Here is a 20,243-nt window from a genome sequence, read left to right as displayed (position 1 = left end):
GGAATATCTGAAATAGACATTTATTGTGACCATAACCCTACCACAAATTAAAATCAGATTTCAAGTCCCCTGTGAAAAAGAAGCTCATGGTAATGTATGGAGATGTCAGAAATGATACTAAATGACACTTAACTCTAAACCCCAAGTACTGTGCTTATCCATGGCTTAGAGTTAAATCTACAGTGGAAATAAGACCAGGAGCTATTCAGAGTTTACAGAGGTGTGGGGGAGGTTCCCAGTAGATGTACAGCCATGAGGTAAAGAATAAACAGCTGGTAGTATGTGTCTGCAAAATGCAAAGTATCTTGCATATATACTGCTGCATTTTCTTGTCCTAAGCCATAGGTTACCTTTGTTACATATCCTACCCATCCTGGGCCAGATTTATACAGAATGTGATACTGTTGATTCTGACAGTTAATTTGTTGCTGTAGGGAAAGAAAGAAAGACAGATTACTGAGTTGGTCTAAAAAGTACACATCTGAGCCATTATCCTTAAACTCTTAATTTGCCATAAAATTTTATGTAGAGCTATTCAAAGAACTTGTTATCTGGTAGGCTGACACCAGGCTTAATCCCAGGCTTCCCAAACTAGAGAGAGACCAGGGAAAAAAAACAAAAACAAAACACATAAAACAAAAGTGACCCAAAATCTAACTTTGCTGCTGTTCTTTGCACTCATCATATTTGCCTTTCCTATTAAAAATAAATAAATAAAAAATGAAAGAGAACAGCAACAGAAAACGCACAGTGGAGCGAGTAAGCCATGGCTTCCGACACTTGGATGTGAGCCACACTCACTGCTGTGCAAATTCCTGCTGCTCTCTGAGCTGAGATCATATCGTTGGAGATGGCAAGTGTATAGGGCTCAGATCTGTATCTTTCCTCCATTGCTGAATATTAGCAGTAAAAAATAAATTCAGGTGATGCAACAGGCTTTGACCAGGCCTATTTCTGTGTCTGCTGAGATATTTTAACCAGATCTGTCAAATGTCTGGCTTTCTGAGGGCCAAACCAAATAGATTTTATGTTATTGTAAACTGAGTGGAACTGTCACCTTTTTTGTTTAGGTAAATTTAACATTTTTCACACATTCAGCTGCATTGTATAGACATGTCTTAGGCTGCATGTGTGACAAACAGCTTATTTTACGGGAAAGTAAAAGAAAGCAGCAGGTCATTTTCTTCCTGTTCTCCTTCTTGACTCTTTCCCTTCCTTTGCTAACAAATAATCCTTTCCTCTGCCCCTCCAGCAGCTCCAAGCACAACTTTAAAAAACAAAGAAACTAAAAAACCAAAACAACTAATGTTTCTTGAATGTCAGCATGTCAGGCCAGCACGAGAAACAAATTGCATTGTCAAAGACCTTCCACTGACAACTCCAGGGTAGCAGTTCCCACAGTTTAAATCTGGAAACTCTTAAGGCAAATGCTGCAGTTGATTTCAGTTGTTATGGTGGCACTCCAGTGAAAAGCAGCTTTTGAGTTTGGTTTCACAGCATTTTACAGTGTAAGGCACAGCTAAAAGCTACACTTACATTCCTGGAAGGGCCAATGCCAGACTTGGAGACTTGGTCTGTGTCTGGCCTGACAAATGGGGTCACTTCAGCCCTGCAACTGCAGCTGGAGGAGTCCTTCTGGCTAGCGGGTCCAGTCTCCTCAAACTGCTGTGTATAATTTCTCCTTACCTTGCAATGCTGAAAACTGGGGTGAATGACAGAAATGTGCAAAATCATAAGGTTATCCAGTACATTCAGAGTTTCAAATTTGCTTCTTTCAATTTTTGGCTTTGCTGTTTGTATCATTGATTCATTTCTTCCCTGGAATAGCAGCTATTTTAGCTAAAGCTCTGTTTGAGCAGTAGTCTTCAAAAGGGAAAGTGGGGAGAAAAAAAGCAACAGTGCAAACTCAGAGTCTTCATGGAGTCTGTGAACACTTACTGCTCATATTAAAGACATGAGATAAAAAATGAAATCAAAACAAGAAAAAAACCCTGCCAGCATGTTAGTTCATACTACAAACTCTTGGAAGCTGATGAGATGACCTAAGCATGACTGATCCTTAATCATTATGTCCTTCACTCTAAATTGGTGCAGGAGATGTTCTGTTAGTCTTCCACTAGAGTTCTGTTTGAGGAAAACATTTCCTCTGTGACCTATTCTTTTTCTCATGACAAAAATGAAAAAAAAAAAAAACCCAACCCAAAAAACCAACAAGAGCAGCTACAAAACACCAAACCAGAAATATCAATACAGATTGGAATGTAAAGTTTTAAAATAAACTTCGGTTTGTTCATTTGTTTTTCTTGGTGCAATTTAGTGTGTCATTAACACACGTAAGTCAGCACTTCAGGCTATAATTTAAGAAGATATCTTCATAGATGTCATATGTTTTTATAGGCCTGATTTGGTTCTAAGTGAATGCAACAGCAACACTACCATGAGCTTCAAGGGCAAGAGCATCATGTCCAAGGAAGTATCTGCCCCAGTAGGACTAAACTTTCCTCGTTTTTCTCTATTGCATGGGCTATACAAGTCAAAAAAAAGGAGAAAAAAAAAACAGTAGTGGAAAGCTGGATTGCAGATCAGCATATTTGCTTCTGTTACAGAATTAAGAATAGCAACAAGGGTAGCATTTAGCCAATGCTTGAAAGAGAATTGTCAGGAATATTGTGGTGATCCTCCTGCTTCATTTCAGAAGCTAATCACCACCAGGGGTCAGGAGAATTTACTTGCTTGTAGTCCACAGATGTCAAGGTGTAAGGTGAGGATTTTTGTTTTCTTTTGAAGTATACAGCATTGATCAGCATCAAAGCTTGTTTTACAACTAGATGTAATGAATGTTATATACTGTGTATTTATGGAGTGTGCATGCGTGTGTGTGTATGAGTGAGATTCCCAGTTGATTTAAATCCACTGTCTTTGGCAAAGCTGCATGTTTTACACCATTGAGAATTGACTCTACTGCTGTTGATGGATTCATGCTTTTCTTATTGTTTTCTCAAATTATTGTGTTAACTGTCTCACAGCTTGTGAACTCTCTTTATTTTCAAGTTTATATTTCCTCATGATATTTTGTTCATAAACAGGCACATGTTGAAGGTCATCAGGTAGGCTGTTATGCAAAGGTGTTTAGGAGAAAAGTTTTGCATATTCTGGCTGAAGAGAAGAAAATGTTGGAAGACTTTTGATTCTCATTCTGAAGAACTATTCAGGAGATACAACAAATGCCTGTTTAAAACAAAACCAAAACAAAACTAGAAGTTTCATATATTTGCCTTTCCATATTTTATTTCATTTCCGCTCACATTTATTTAAAAGATTTCAGAATAGTAATGATTCTTTCTGCCTTAAGCTGGAGATTACGAAAAAAATGTGCTCGGTATCTGACTGACATTATGGACCATTTAGAATTGCTGTTTTTTATTATGAATTTTGGCTGGTTTGTATGCATATTTCTAAAACTAAGATTTAAGATTTATGTGTTATCTGGAACCTGATCTATAGCTTGAAAGGCTACTGTAGCCACAATAAGAATGAAAATAACCCTAAACTGATGAAAATTCAACTCTGAGCACCCAAAGTGGTAATGACTGCAATAGTAGTTTTGTCGATATTTATAAATCAATGCAAACCAGAACTGGATGTTTTAATTTACTACAGTTTCAATGTAACTGATACCCTCAAGTTTAGAGCTTTAAGCTTTGTGAAGTGCAATGTTATTTCAGGGCATGCATCCAATTTTTAAAACATTATATAGATTGAAGACAGATGAGCTTTTCAGAATTATTTTAGGCCTGTTTTGATTGAATGCCTGAGATGCAGTTTCCAGTGGAAATTAATTGCATTGATGTGAAAACAAATGAACTCTAACCTCAAAATTAGCTGCAGGTTTATGCTCAAACCAGTGCTTTAAAAGGGAGAGAGTGGGCATAGATAGAGGCTGGAAGTCACAGTGACAATGTACATTTTGTTGCAAGAATAAAATAACCTTTTTTCACTGCTTGGTCTCTTTTGCTGTCTCTGTGCGCATGCATTCATAGAGAGAGAAATTCCCCCAGTGGATTGTGGCTGCACGTGTGGACAATGGCCGTAATGTACTATTCCTTTTTCCCCTTGCACACTGCTGGAAAACATGGCCCATCCTTGCAGGGCTGTGTCAGCAGCTGAACATGGGTGAAATCTGCAGCTACACCTGTAGCACTTTTGTCACTGGCATCGAGAATTTTGCAGCACACTGTTCAGTAACAAATGCTTTTCTGGGGGATTTTAAGTAGCAGCTTATGTGATCTCTAGCCTTTAGTAAGTTTGCCTGAGCTATGAAAAAAAATATGCTGAAGATGGGTTTGGGTTTCCTGTTTACTTGACCGATGCTCTCAATCTGTAACACCTCTGATTGATATGCAGGCAGAAAAGGCAGTGTCCTTAAATGAGGAGAACAGTCAGTGTTGGCTTGGAGCTGAAGCAGTACTCAATGACTTAGTTCCTTCTGCCTTAAGATTCACCTCTCTCCTGTGCTTCTCATCATCTGCACTAATACAGCTGTAGGGTGGGAATTTTAGCATGTTTAAAAGATGAAGCATGTGCAAAGGTTCCTTCCAGAAAGCGTCATATGTTCATTTTGGCCTTTATGAACATTTAAAAGGAATCAGTGAAGTGGGTTGGTGTTGAAAGAGAGTTACCGAAGATAAAGAACTACGAGCAATGATAGGATATTTACATCCGTGGAGGTGACTTGCTAAATAGACAATTGAAAGTCCCTCCTCATTTAGATACTCCTTTCCCTTCTTTTCCACTGCCACTCCTGAAATGACAGCTCTGAGACACTAACAGAATTTTATTTGGTGCTATATCAAGAGGTTGACTGTACAGGAGCCTGTGCTAGAGGCTAAAGGGAAGCAGTGAGCATGAGGGACAGTGTGTGCTATTTCTGTGGTATTCTTGTTAAAAGATGGGATTAAGGACTGGACTTTGGTCTGCTGCTTATTGTATATCAACTTTTCCAAGCTTCTTATTTTCTTTTACTTGTTTGTTGCAATATTTAAGAAGTTGAGCTTGTATTTTCTTAAATAACATATTCTTAAAAATTTCTAAGATATATGTTAAATTTGTAGTATTTTTAGTGTTAAGGGTAGAATTCAAATCTTACCTCATAAGAATATACCTACTTGATTTTCCTCACTAGAGACTATGGGCAAAGTACAGTTCCATATTGTGTACAGCATGTCTGTCTTGTCAACTTTATAACTGAATCTGTTGGAGTCAGATGCTGACACTTTTCACAGAGACTGTTTTGACTAGTTAGCCTTTGTCTGGCAAATTGTGGAACGAATGGTGCTACAGGTCCTACAGTAATATTATGCCAGTGTGTGCAGCCAGTTTTATCTCAGCATTGCCTTAAGGCTCAACATCATCCAGAGCCATTACCTTTGGCTTTGTACCAGTTCTAGATGACAAAAATGAATGAGAAGCTGATGGATAAAGTTTTATTCAGTGTCATGCCTATCCTTGTGCAACAACCCATTATTATAATTCAGGACTTTCTCTTTGGGAGCATCAAACTTTTTGCTCTAAATTTTACAACATTGGATATGGGGGCATGTGAGGAGACTTTGAGGAAGAGAAAGTCACAAGGTACTAAGCCATCCAGAGCATAAAATTTCCAAGTAGTCCCTTCTGCCTGCAGATGTATGGGAAGATCAGCAAGTACATCTTTCTTAGACATCCATGCAGGCAAACATCTCTGGAACACGGGGGCATGAAACTGCTGCCGCAGCATCCATCATTCTGTTGAGGACAGTGAAAACATGTGCTGTCATCTTTGACATTTTAATTGAAAAGAAAGCTTACACAGATTTCGACCTTAAGCAGTGTGTTTATACAAGTGTATACAGAGAAATAATCTGTCAGTTCAGAGCAGGCTCATTGCTATAGGAGTTGGTTTAGTAACCGAACAATCCAACATTAGCTCACACACCTTGCCCTGTTCCATGCCTCAATAATTTTTAGTAGAAATACTTTGCCTAGAGGCATGCAGTTATTAAAAAAGAGGCTCAGCTTGCTTAAAGTCTGGAATTATTAGCTCATGGTAACAAGCCTGCACTGGAGAAACTGTTGGTTCTTTGTTTTCATGACTCTGCTGTAATTCACCGTCTTATTTTCAGACACAAAATTCTGCTTTGTTTGGGAAGTTAAAAATAAAAAAGGAACTAAAAAAAGGGGAAAATGGTCACTTCAAAAAGATTCCTTTTTCAATTTTATTATTAAGCAGGGTTTACAAAGAACTTTTATCTTACCATTTCTATTAAATTTCACTGCTCTGAATAATAAGGGTGAACAGAAACAGAAATTTAATTATTTGTTTTGCTGTATTTTCAATGTAGGAATCTGTTGGTACACAGTACTAAGTGCTCTCCAAATACTCTGTCAGCCCTGTAAGATTAAAAGGCACTTTTCACCATCCTTTTTGTGACCTATTATCCTTTTCACATGCAGAGTTATGAAAGTTGAATAAATGCCATTTTCACTGCTGGGAAGTGTGTGCAATTGTCTGGCTGGTGCAGTCACTTAAGCAAAGAAAGCTCCGACACCTTCACATAGCACCAACCTGGCAAAGCAGTTGCTTGGCACTTAGTTGTCACTTCTGTCTGAATGCTGGGGATAGGACTCTTTCCAGTCTTTTAACCTGGTGATATTTCTTCTCAGTGAGCCTTACATTTTCAAGTTTTCATCAGTTTGCCAGGCTGGAGCCTTAAGCCTGATCCTTAAAAAGAACAGACATATTAGAAAGCGTTTGTGCGAGTTTTATTGCTGTTATTATTCTTGTTCTTAGGTCAGATGCCATTACGTGCATTTGTGTATTACTGCCTCCTTTTTTCTTCAATGAAGACCAATTCACTTTAATTTGCAGTGATACAGGATCATTTATTTTCCTGAAGAACTAAGCTTTTGGTCCTGCTTGAGCTGGGAGAACGTGATAGCAATGGGATCGGTTTGGCATTGTGGCTTGCATTCATGATTGTTTTTTGTTTTTATCCGATCTTTTTTTTATTTTTTTATTACAACAATATGTTTTTATATGAGGTAGCTCTTTATAATCCCTTGAACCTGCCTTTCGCTGTGTTTCCTTGTTTTGCTTTAACTATGTCGTTATCCATGTATCATTTGTGAGTTCCAGCTGTGCACATAACACTGTGCGCAACATAAACTTCTCGGAGGAGACTGTAGCCTAAGAAACCATTCTAGCTTTTCTTATTTTTCTTGTAATGGGTCAGGCAATAAGACCCAGTGAAATATTTAGAGGGAAAGGAAGATTGAAACCAGCAGTTTCTAAGACCTGTAAGAGTTAAAAGGCAAATGTTAATGGGTTCTCTGAGGCTTCCAAGGACCTGCTGGTCCTTCTACTTACACTTAATTTGCGGAGGTTCCTTGAACATGTGTTCAGGAAATATAGGTGGTGTTAACGCAATTGGTGTTTCTAAAGGCAAGTTTTATCATTGACTAAATCCTTAAACAGAGTTTGGGCCACTGAATACGTTACAGCAGTGGGGCTACTGACTTGAGGGGCTTCCCTCCTACAGGCTCAGGTGAAAAGTACAGCATTCTTTGCATGTTTTGGAGGCATTTTTACACGGATTTCTCGTAGTTTCCTGTACATACACTCATTTTTTATTTATTTATTTTATTGCCTTCCTCTTTTCCTTCAGTTAGATGTTCTGTCCCCGTGGATTAAAACAAGTGAGCAAGAATGCATTTCTGATGGAGTTGTTTTGTTCCCACTGAACTCCTTCTCACATGACATCAAAGTATACACGAACTGAGAAGAAACATCTCTTTGCTGGCTTTTGACTATGTACATATCATTTCATATGTCTGCCTGTTACTGCGTTCCTTCTATCCCTGTGACAATGTATGGCTTGTTACCATAATTGTGCCAGCTCTCCTCAAACACTTAAGTTGACTTTCTCTTCACTTCTGAATGAAGCTTTGTGTCTTTAAGCTTTTTCGCTTAAGCTTAGCCTTGTCTTATCACACTCCTCCAGCTTCTTGTTACAGTGTCAAGCATCACTTTCCCCTTTCCAGTGTCTTTACCATCAGCTAGTTTCTCAGGCTGAGATCTCTTCTTGTTCAGCCTTGGGATAATCATTAAGGTAACATCTATGTAAAAACATATGCACACTGTTTAAGCATCTATGCAGAAGCATTGCAAAATCATCGAAGTTATGAGCCACAATTTTCCCTCTCTGGAGTATTGCCCTTCCTGTGTCTCAATCTTAGTTACTCCCTTCCTCTTACAAACTTCCTCAGCCCTAACATATCCGAGCTTGTATGAGTGAAATAAAAAACATAAAGAAACAATAAAACAACCGAAGGAGTGCCACTAAACTGTCTCCAACTCTAGCATATTTATTCGCTTATATGTTCTGTCTCTGTCTTCAACTTTTCATCTGTTTTGTGTCTCTAGAATGTAAACACACAGTGTAAGAATTGTTGCTTATCTGTGTTTGTACAGTGCCAGGCTCAATGGGGTCCCAGTCCCAACTGGGACCTTTGGGCACCACCACAGTATAAATGTCTGCTCCTGATAATAATAATCTACCCACATCATGCAGATGTCTGAATTGTCTGAGAAATACAAACAAGGATCTTTACTAGGTTGGCAAAGATCCATTAATTTTAGGTGCCAGTTTTCTCCTGAACATGATTTGGCTCTCTGGAAAAAAACTAGTGACATAAGGCTCCAATTTCTTGGAAAGCTTGGCTCTCTGATGGTGCTGTGATTAAATAGTTGTTAAACATGGGATATGGCAGGTCAGGTAAGGTCCCTGGAACTATGTAAGATATTCTAAGTACTTGCCTGAAGTTTTGTTCTTGCTTTCCTTTGTGTTTGTTTTTGCTTTCATTCTCTGAATGACAAATGAATACACTGAAATTAGACATTTTCTGGGGGAGATCATCTCAAATGATGGACCACAAATGAGGAAAGCCATAGCTGGATTAATACACTTACATAATAGCACCATGAATCAAACAACAACAGAACCTGCAGGTGTGCCAACTCCTCTAATTTCTCTTGCATTAAAACGTCCCCTCCACCTCTTTGCCTTCTGGCTAATTTTTCAAATATGGAAGGCCAGGGACGGTGTCAGGTTAGCTACTCTGACCTCAGTAACTGCAGTGGAAGTGTCTGCAGCTGGTCTGTAGAACGATATGCTTCGGTGAACTTACAGTTTATCAATGAAAAATTTTATGGTCATGGTAGCCAGTGGTCTATGTGATGTTCAGAGTCTTGACCATTGCCAGCAGTGCTCTTTTTTAGCACACTAGGCTACTTGGGTGTTTCAGCCCAAAAGCAGCCCAGCCTATGTGCATGTACTGACATACCTTGAATGGACCTAGGATGCTGGTGTATACTTCATCATTGGTACCATTGCTGCCTCAATATCCTGTGTTTATCTGTTGTTTCCATTTTTTCTCCCCCATTTTATCCTTGATCTGTAAGTATCTTGGGGCAGAACCTCACTTTGGCTTTTAAATCAAGACTCCCAGGTACTGTTGTAATAATTATGTATATACATACATTTGGACTTATACGTGTATATATGTACATGTATATATATAAAAATATTAAAGTCTGGGCAAGTCAGATTGTGTAACTGGAGTGTGGTGCAGAAATCCCCAAAACAGTGCTGATTAGACATGGTAAATTGCCACAGCACAGACAGACACCTGTGGGCTCTTCTGTATGAGCTGGCTGAGTCTGGAGGCCATAGAAAATCAGGAGAGGAGTTGAAATGCACCTCCAAATACATAGGGCTTTTTTTTCCCCAAGAAAGAGCTAGGTATGCTGGAACAAGCTGGGTGGTGGTGTAGCTACTCTTGCTGATTTTGCCTAAATGCTACATGCAGGAGAATAAGGCGTAGGATAAGGGGGCATGGTAAGACCCACTGACGAGGAGTGCTTTGTCTTAATAGAAAACATACGTCAGTGATGCTTTAAATAGCATTCGGCCCTCTGCATATTGGCCTGAAATGATCTGGGTCTGTACTGACCTAATCTCATGAGAGCTCAGCACCAAACTGTCATCTGCAGAAATTATCCTTGATGAGTACAAGTTAAAGTAAGCCTGGTCTTTTAATAGACAAATGTAGTGTGTAGTCATCAGACAATCTAGAATACTGGGTCAGATTGGAGTTGCATCATAGCAGACAGAATATTTGGTATTAATCAAGAAGGCACATAGCAAAGCATAGAACATGTATATTTGATTACATTAGTAGATTTATCTTTAATTGTTGGATGGAGTCATATGATGGAACACGATCGAGTCACCATGGCTTAGCAGGGTACCGCCCATCTGCTTAAATGTTAGCAGCGATGAGTCACGGTGTTAGCACAACTGTGCAGAGGGAAAAGAGCCAACGTGGTCAGTTAGAGCAGCCCAGCTAACACGTGGTATTCTACTAAGCCGCCGTACAGATAGCTATCCAGGCCCAAAGAGATGGCATACAAGTCCTGACTGAGATTCCATTGTGTCCAACAGCAGGAGCCTGTGGGAACAAGATGAAAATTCTTTAAAGTTGGGAAAAACTCCACAGATGGCTAGTTTTTCAGTGAGGTTGAGTACTTGCCAGTTCTCTATCTTATCCGTCGTTTATTTGTGGGCTGTTTGCCCAACAACCCTATCTATTTAGCTGCACAGGTGCCAAGGAATTAAAATCCTTCGGTCAGCCGTATTGACGGACAGGCTGCACGATGCACGATGCACCTCCTCAGCATTTGTGAAGAGAGGAGCAGTTAGTGTGTCCAACATTAAATAACAGTTCCAAACTCTTACTGACATTCTTTGCTGCAGGTTAGAAAGCAATGACAAAAGAGATTGTGTTGTCCTTGGAAGAAGAAGAAATGTCTTAGAACTAGACAAATTGAGTTTCTCAGCCTGTGTATATGTAGTTTCTGTGCCATAAATGTTCCCTGAGCTCGCAGTGCAAGTGCTTGTGAGTGCATATTAATCAATGACCTGTGCTCAACGTGGAAGCAACAGAAGTATCCACGAGCACTGGCCAATGTCACGCTGCCCAGATGGAGAGCTGAGCCTGGTGTGCATTATGTAGCACTTTCATTCGTGGCAGGAATGGTGCAGACTTTTCAACAAGGCGGTCAGCTTTGAAGCACAAGGTTCTTCTGACTGTTCTGCAGCTCCTTGCAAAAACACACTTGGGAGCAGATCTGTAGGAGTTTAGCAAGAAGAAATACCTGAAGTACTGGGATTTTTTTTTTTTCCTCTAGCTGAGTGTAAAGCATATGCAGACCCCAAAGCAAAGCAGCTTTAAAGGTGAAACTGAGGACAGCGAAGAAGCTTCTTTGCCATTTTAATAAATACTAGTAATTCCCTTTTGCCCAAGTCCCATATTCCCAAACTCATTAAAGCAATTTTGGAAATGTTTTTGGCTCTGTAATATATATAAGCAAAACTCAAACCGTGCAGTCCCATGAGAATCACGTGCACAAATTACATAGGTCAGGCAAAGCTAAGTTTCTGTCAAACAGCCTAACACCTAAGGTTATTATGAAACCAGTGAGTTGTACAAAAGGTCTGTATGTGGAACAGTCTCTGAATGACTAAGTGAGGAGGGGGCCGTTGTCATGGCATTTGTTTTACTTTGGTCACACGAAAACTCAAGTGATATTTTTATGATGTTTTTCTCCTGTTACCCAGCCCAGTTCCCTGTAGGCTGCATCTCAGCTGGCAGGCCCATATGGCAATGCAACAGCACTGTCCCTTCTCCTCCTTGCCTGCCATCCTTGGGAGAAAGCCCAAGGCTCATTCACCGCAGGGAATCTAGCAAAACTGATATCCATCTCACAGTCAAACTGGTATTCTCCTCCTATGCTATCCTATGCTATCCTATGCTATCCTATGCTATCCTATGCTATCCTATCCTGTCCTGTCCTGTCCTATCCTGTCCTGTCCTGTCCTCTCCTGTCCTCTCCTGCCCCCTCCCTTCCCATCCCGTCGCATTATCATCTACTTTTCTGACCTTGTCCTAATTATTTGTTGCCCCTCTTGCTTAAATGAGTGCTGATGCAAAGAGCAGCTGCATTTTAGTTGGAGAGTAGAATGAGCTAGGGGCTGTGTTCTTTGAAGAGCTCTCTTTCCTACACAACACCCATTCCACCTATACCACCTCTGTAACAACCCAGGCTCAGTGATGTGATGACAGACCATAGTGTTCCTTCACCCAGAAGGTAATCCATGTTTGATGACAGTTCTTCTTGCACACACATCCCTCACAGGGTTGTACCACATATCTGGGGGACACTGTCTTGAGTTTCTTTGGTTTATGAAGAGGTAAAATGCATAATGTTCCTTAAGCAGATAACCAGGGAGTGCTTCTTGTCTATATGTAAGCTACTTTTGTTATTATTGTGTGTTGTTTTCTTTTTCTTCTGAATAAGTACTCTGTGTGTCTGGGAGGATTTTTTAAACATCCTTGAAAATACAGGCTTCTTTTCTTCATGGAGAAACAAGACAAAAGGATGGGTTCATGATTTGCAGCTGCCAAGGAGAGGGCAGCTGAGGGCAGAGGGGTAGAGTGTCTGGTGCAAGGGGATGAGCAGGACAAGGACTTGGAGGTGGCTTTGTTGGGATTGAAATGCTTCTGGGGGAGAGCGAGCTTTAAGAGAGGAGGACTGAAGGACTGAAAATCCAGGGATGGGAAATATTGGGGAGCTTTGGGTAAGTGAGGTTAGGTTTGAGTTCTGGCCAGGAGAAGAAGAGACCTGCAGGTCAGGGGAAGCTGATGTTTCCACGAGATGGGCACCACCGTGTTTGGGAGGCTGGATATGGTTTCTTCCCTATGGGATATCTAAATGCCATTACTTAGAGCCTTTGGCCTCTTTGCTTGCTGCTAGATAAATGTTAGTGACAGCTAATGTCAGAAGAGAGATGTGTATGTTCATGGTTTCCAGTGTTGCTTACAATTGAAAGAGCAAGAAGTAAAGTCCCATCATTGGGTGTGGTGTGGTTCAATTATGTGGTAGAACTGATCTTCCCCTTCACAGCTCTGAGGCTATGACTCCACTTTCCTGACCAGCCCAGCCTGAGTTTGAGGCTTTTGTGGCTAGGTATACTTTTGTCACTGAAGCAAAAGATGCTTTTACCAAGGGTGAAAAGCTGCCCTGATGTTCAGAGATTGCAAACATCTTCAGATTCTTCCTTTGCTTCTCCCTGCAGAGGCTCTTCAAACTCCTCAGCTTTGTCCTCTTCTCTCTGTTCCTGTGCCTTTAGTGGTAACTCTTGCCTAATGAACAGTGTAAGCAGTGTATTGCAATGCAGAGTGTTCTACTCTGTGCAACTTTAACATGTTTAAATGGTAGTCCCAGCTTTGTTTAATCCATTAATTTTATGATTCTTCTATGTTAGTGTGCCTACATGTACTTTTTCCCTCTGCTGTACTTAAAAAAAAATTTCTAAATCTATTAAACTTCTTCTGCCAAAATATCTCACTCTGATTTTTATGTTCTTCACTTTTTTGCCTTTGCAGGCTAGTTAATCTGAATGTAATTTTACTGATTTTCTTTCTTCCCCACTCTCTCAGCCCCCATTTCTCTTTCCTGGTGACATTCTAACTGGACTTCACTTTGGAGTAAAAGCTTGGTAGAATTTTACAAGAGATAATGTCAAGAGATGAGATGACGTACTCATTTTGGAATATTCTATTTACAAGTGATAAAACTTCAAAATCAATATGTGTGCTAAATTGTTTGTCGTGGTCTACAAAATGATCATCCAAACACTTTTATTCCTGAGGGCAGAATTTACAGGAGTACACCGATGTAGTATGTATGTATGTATGATGTAGGAAATGTTCTTATTTTATTGGGAGAAATCTTTTACTGATCATTGTAAGATGCAGAGGTGCATAGATTCAGACCTGCTGTTAGGTTTATATTCATGTTCTCTCAGATTAACTATGCCAGTGCTTTAACCAGTATATTGTCAGGGGTGTGTGAGTCATCTGCTTCTTGAAAGCTTTCTGTTTTACTGATTTGTACAGGAGAGAAAAATACTAAACTGGCTTGTCTGTGCCTGCTTGTCTAGAATTGTCTGTGGCTAGCAATGGCTGTCAGTATGAGGCTTGTTGAGGTCTCTGTAGGCCATGACAATTTGTTTTCCTTTTCTTCTAGGCCTGTCCCAGGTTCTCTGTCTTCACTACTGCATCTACACAACCGACAAAGACAGCCTATGCCTGCCTCTATGCCTGGCACCCTGCCCAACCCTACCATGCCCGGATCTTCTGCTGTACTCATGCCTGTAAGTTGTGTTATTTTTGATTATTAGTTATTATGAGTGGTTATGGTGTTTTTGTTTTTTTTTTCTTATGATTTTGCCTATGAAGGGGTGAAAGTGTCAGATTCTTAAAAAATAAAAAATAAAATCAGTGTGTAATGAGCTAAAGAAGCTGAAGAAGCTGAACTTTTTTCTCTGCTTTGTCTTGCACAAGAGCATTTCTGATGCAGTTAATGGAATGTTAATTAGTGTGAGAGCGATTAGAAACAGTTTACATGATACTACAGTTTCTGGTTCTCACACTTGGTCATGTTTGTGAGATCATTATGTATCTGCTGGAACAAAAAGATTTTTCTGAAGTCAGACAAAACTGGAAAACTTGTGCATGGGTTATGCTAGCAAACTCAGAAGCGATCCTCTTTTTCAGGATGATAATCTGCACTCAATTTTAACAGCCCTTTCAGTGTATGACATCTGGGCAGATGAGGGATGGAAAGGAGTAAAGATGGCCTGGGGAAGAGAGGAGTGTGTGAGGAGATGTATCTGATTCATCACATGATATTCAGTTTAGAGGGCAACTTGAGAGTGAGCAGATATGAGTGAGAGGAAAGTGCTGCTTGTTCTGGCACTTCTGGGGCAAGGAGGTACGTTCTAGGGTTAAGAAGATTAAGGTTGGCTGTTCTGTAAGCAGTAGTTAATAAGTTGTAAATTAGTAACTTATCAATAACATTATTCTGAAGTATTGACCAGGAAGTTTAACCCAAAAATGTAAGAAATGCCATTGTGGACAGTTCTGATTTTTAGTGTTTTTTCTGATGTAATTGCTGATGAACCTGAAATGGAGCAAACATTCCACTTTAGGGTAAGCTCAGGTTCATAGGTTCATAGGTTCATTAGGTTGGAAAGGACCTACAAGATCATCGAGTCCAAACATCCTCCTATCACCAACCCTACCCACTGAACTACTAAATCAAATCCCTTAGCACCTCATCTAAACGCTTCCTGAACAGCGCTAGGGATGGTGCCTCAACCACCTCCCTAGGCAGGCCATTCCAGTGCCTGACCACTCTTTCAGAGAAAAAATGTTTCCTCAAATCTACTCTAAATCTTCCCCGGCGCAACTTGTGGCCATTCCCTCTCATCCTGTCATTATTTATCAGGGAGAAGAGGCCCACCCCCTCCTCACCACAACCCCCCTTCAGGAAGTGGTAGAGTGCAATAAGGTCTCCTCTGAGCCTCCTCTTCTCCAGACTAAACAATCCCAGCTCCCTCAGCCACTCCTCATAAGACTTGTGCTCCAGACCAAGGAGGGCTTGGGGAGCTCTTGGAGCTGTTATGATTGCACAGAAGCAGGTGAGAACCCCACAAGCATGATTCCTCTTGCCCACTGACCTTCCAGAGGGACTTTGGAGAAGTTCATTGTGGGGACAGCTTTTATCCTGCAGACAGTATTGTGACCTGCTGTAGAGCTGGTAGGAATTGGGTGCTGGGGCTTCTCTACAGGTGAGCAGCACCCATCTGTGCTGAGGTCATGTAGAATGGGAGTCAGTACCTGATCACGATGCACAGAAAGTAGCTCCCCTACCTGGAATAGCTCAGGAGGCTCCATGAGCTACTTTCTTCTACAAGCTTACGATTCAAGGATTGGGTTGAGTTGAGGCAGGATGATGCAGCACCTGCCTGAATGCACTACCATAACCTTGCTTGTCACCTCAACCATTCTGAGTGAAGACAGTGGTGTAACAGCAGAATTTTAGGGACACCAATACAGAAAATTATTTTATCCAGATATTACTGCCATTAGGTTTCAATTGAAAATTGTGTCCCTCGCTCACATGTTGAATTTAATTTGAAGAAAGTGCTCTGCACAGCCAGGAGGAATTCTGCTTTGTTTTTTTGTTATGTTCTGTTTTGTTTTTGCTGTATCAGCAGTAGATGAAAGTTTCCCGTACAAGATGTATGGAAAAGTCCTCTCAGCTGGGCAATCTGAGGGGAGGAAAATGAGCCAATTTGCTTTCCGTATACTCAAGATTGTAGATTTTTATTTATGTTTTTAACAGGCTAAGTTGGACTGCACTGACAGGAGAAGCCACAGCTTTATACAGCGATGCTTTTAAAACCACTTAACTCCAAGTGTTGTTATACTGAAAGGGAGAAAATCATTACAAAAAAAGCACAAATGCAGGGTGGCTGCTACATTTGTTTAGTAAAGAATCCTTTTCCTTATAATTGGCTTTGAGTTTTCAGGGCCGACTCTGATGAAGCACACGTCTGAGTGCATATACACATGCAATTCACGACACGGATTGTTATTTTTCCAGTCTTGACTTGAAGAAATAAAGCCGAGTCCATTTAAGTAGAAACTGGGCATAAATTCTTGCAAATGTCTCTAGACACTTTGAAACCTTTCTTTTTTTTTCTTTTTCTTTTAAAAGATGGAGCGACAAATGTCAATGAACTCCAACATAATGGGAATGCAGGGACCGAACCTCAACAACCCTTGTGCTTCACCTCAAGTCCCCCCAATGCATTCAGAAGCCAAAATGGTAAAATGGAAAATTATTTGAAATTATTTTGTTTTCTTATACTCCTCTTGCACACTGGCTACCCAGACGGTGGGGGATGTAGCCAGACACTGCTTACTTCATTCTTAGTCATAAGTTACACTCTTTTTAATACGCTGCAGTAAATTGCCTTTGTGTCAGTTTAGTCTATGAACTTTCAAGATGTTACCAGTCCTAGCTGAACTCTCAGTGAGAGAGAACTGAATTAAAGAGCGGGCTCTCTGATCCGAACCGTGTTAAATGGGATTTTTGGTGCAGATTAGTGGAATTTAAGCGAATGATCTGGCTGGTTCTCTGGTGGTGTCTGCAATCCACAACTTGGCTTGAAGAAAATTCTCAGTCAGCAGTGATGTAAAAGGTGTCTGATGTGGAGTGTAGTATCTGTGTAGTTCTTGTTTTTTTCCAGATAAGCACATAGCGTGTAAATGTAATGCTAGAGTTAGAAAAGCAGACCAAATTACACATACAACAACACAATATTCTCTTTTGCTTAACTGCATCAAAGGTGTTCCCATTAGAAAGAAGTACCACAATTCACACTAAATAATTTATTGATCAGATCCAAATGCCATAGGGTTTTTCAAAGTTGTATATCTCACAAGGACAAGGCTTCTCGGATGTATGCACTGGTATTAATGTAGGTAAACTAAGCTACAAGTGGGCTTTTTTCCCTAATTTTACATGTACTTTCACTGAGGAATTTGGCACTGATAACCCAGGGCTGAGTTCCTCAGTGTTGAGATGCATAGACTTTTTTAGTTTCAGAGCTGCCATTTCCTGGCTAGTAGAAATACGAGGACAGAATTTTGCGTTTTAACTCTGTAGGGTTTTTATCATTTCAAGATATCTCGTTGTAGTGGAAAATAAGAGTAACTTCACTGAACTTCTTTCAGTGGCATTATGCCAAGGTAAAATTGTCCTAAGTGAGAGAATGAAATCAAGCTGACAAAGATTAAGCAACCACATGTTTTTATATATTTCTACTTTGCATGATTGGTACAGCTTTTAATGTTGTCATCTATCCTGAGGCAAAGAAAAATATCTTCTTGTCTCTGGGCATGGTGCATGCAAGAGACTCTTGGTTAAGAGCAGCAAAATATACAATCTCTGTTTTCTTAGATCGGATAGGTCACGCCTTCACCTCGCTGTTGGTCTGGGTTAGGCTGTTAACCCAACCTCTGTTAACACCCCGTCTAAAACCGCACTCCGTAAACATGCAGCCAGTTGGCCAGCAGAAAAGCAATGGCCAAAAACTCTGGCTCTCTCAGCCAAGGAAAACCTGTGGTCAAGAGTTCTCTCTGCGCTGTACCACACAGTGACGGTGACATGCCAAATGGCAACAGCATCTGCAGCAGAGCTTGTTAAAAACTTTTTGGAATAGGCGAGTGTTTTTTCAACCCAAGCGAAGCTGAGCCAAGCTAAATACTCCTTGGCTGAATAAATCCCAAACTGGCATCTGTTTTGGGGACTAAAGGTTCTGTAGTTTACTCCCCCATCCCCACATCCCCTGCCTTTTCTTTACTGGAAATGTGAGGCTACTTAAGAACAAGATTAAATTATTGGTGTGTATGGTGGGAATTCTGCACTTTAGTAACTGAAACTGTACATTAATGCAGATTACTTTTTAATCTGAATAAACAGGTTTTGTCCCTAAACCTAACATAAACACACATCTCTTTCAGACAGAAATTGCCATCACTTCCAAAACACTGTGTAGTGGACACACATCGCATTCACTTCCAGTGGGTTTTATACTGCTCTTCCTGGGATGGAAAAAATCTACACAGGTTGAGTCTTTAGTGTGAGAGACATTATTCAGAGCTCCAGGACCACTCTTCTTCTCTAGTGTGGTTTTTGTTAGGTTTTGGTTTTGGTGGATTTTTTTGTTTGTTTGTTTGTGGGTTTTTTTGTTTTGTTTTGGTTTGTTGATTTTTTAGTATCCTGTATTTTATTATTATGTGTTCTTGTGTTTTTATGTGAACACTCCTATGGTGTGAAAAACCTGTTCATTTATCCACTGCTTTGAACAATATGAATCTCTTAGCAATATCCTGTGTGAGCATAAGATGGATAAAGCATAGAATAGTTAGAGTGAAATTATTTCTTATATGTGTATTCATGAATTACAAATTTGAATCATCATTATTACGGGCATCTTTGCTCTTATTATTAACTAATTCACTTTCACTCAATGAATGAGAGTTTGCATATTCTGCTGACTTCTTTTATAAGTGGAAAATTAGGGTTCTTAGTACGTTACTGGATTGGATTGTGCATTAGGAAGGAATTTTAGATTTCATTCAGCTCTGCTAGTGCCATTACTGATGGTGAATCCAGTGCTGCACATGTTCTATTTGGCTGGCCACACATAGCTCAGAATATGTATGTGCTGAGCACTGAAAGAAGCCATCTACGCTGCTCACAGCTAATGACTGTTGTAACTGGAGAACTCTAGGGGTCTGTGAGCTTGATTTATCAGTCATCCAAATCTGTTGCAGAGGGATCAGCATTTTCTTTGTGCGTACATGAAAGAATGCAGTACAGGCTCCTCTGGATGGGAGACCCAGATGTGATACCAAATCCTTCTGTCCTCATGCACATGGAAGTATGTACCTGAGCTATGCAAGCTCTATTTGCTATGCAGGAGTAATGCTGGTGACTTCTGTGCTTCTTTAAAATAAATATGAACAAATAATATAAGTATGGATGCCAGGTTTTTCAGAAACAGCAGAAAGATAGCAAAGTCTTACTCCCTTGATTTGTCCATACACAGTTTGTAGAAGGAAGTGGAAGTAAGTCTGTTAGATGCATACATACATATGGATACATATACATACATATATAATGTGCGGCATTTTTTGTTTCTATAATAAGCAAATTATTTATTCATTCATATTACCTGGCATTTATAGGAAGTCATTGGGCTGTTGCCAAAGATGCTCATTTACTGCTCTAATTTTTTTTTCTGGAGGCTGTTACTTCAGGCATTGAAGTACTGTAAACAACATGCCAAAACTGATTGAATTTATCATAACAATATCAGATCCTCTTACAGTTTGCTTCTCAATTAGGTTGACACCTCATGCGTTAAAACAGTCCTGCTAAATGAATGAGTGAACATCTAAGTCAATACTACTTTCTTCTTAGGTTCAGAGTGGAGAGGATAAGACCTTTATGCTGCCTACCAAAGATACCCATTGATTTTGTATTAAAACATATTGAATTGGAAAGGGGAGGAAACATATAGCTAGCTGAAAGTGTACATGGTAAAAAATAAGCAGAATAGTACATGTAACATACTAACGTGATTCAGTAGGATGAGAATGTTAGGAACTTGGAGCTGTTGGCTGTGCTTTTCCTTTAATATATTATATACAGTTTGGTTTGT

The 20,243-nt window shown here is 40.0% G+C and overlaps 1 protein-coding gene across 2 annotated transcripts in view; it reads left to right on the top strand.

Annotated features, from left to right (window-relative positions):
- Positions 1-20,243, top strand: part of CREB5 (cAMP responsive element binding protein 5) — a 241,857-nt gene that overhangs the window by 162,292 nt on the left and 59,322 nt on the right. For both annotated transcript variants that reach the window (XM_065752488.1, XM_065752489.1), the window contains 2 exons: positions 14,189-14,315; positions 16,727-16,837. In XM_065752488.1, the coding sequence (XP_065608560.1) occupies positions 14,189-14,315; positions 16,727-16,837 (238 nt within the window). The remainder of the gene's footprint in view (positions 1-14,188; positions 14,316-16,726; positions 16,838-20,243) is intronic.

This window comes from Cyrtonyx montezumae, unplaced genomic scaffold, assembly GCF_038088225.1.
Source record: "Cyrtonyx montezumae isolate F1298 unplaced genomic scaffold, pur_monq_1.0 scaffold_8, whole genome shotgun sequence".
NCBI classification, from domain to species: domain Eukaryota; kingdom Metazoa; phylum Chordata; class Aves; order Galliformes; family Odontophoridae; genus Cyrtonyx; species Cyrtonyx montezumae.
Note: the sequence above shows the minus strand (reverse complement) of the source record. Positions and strands in the feature narration are given on the sequence as shown.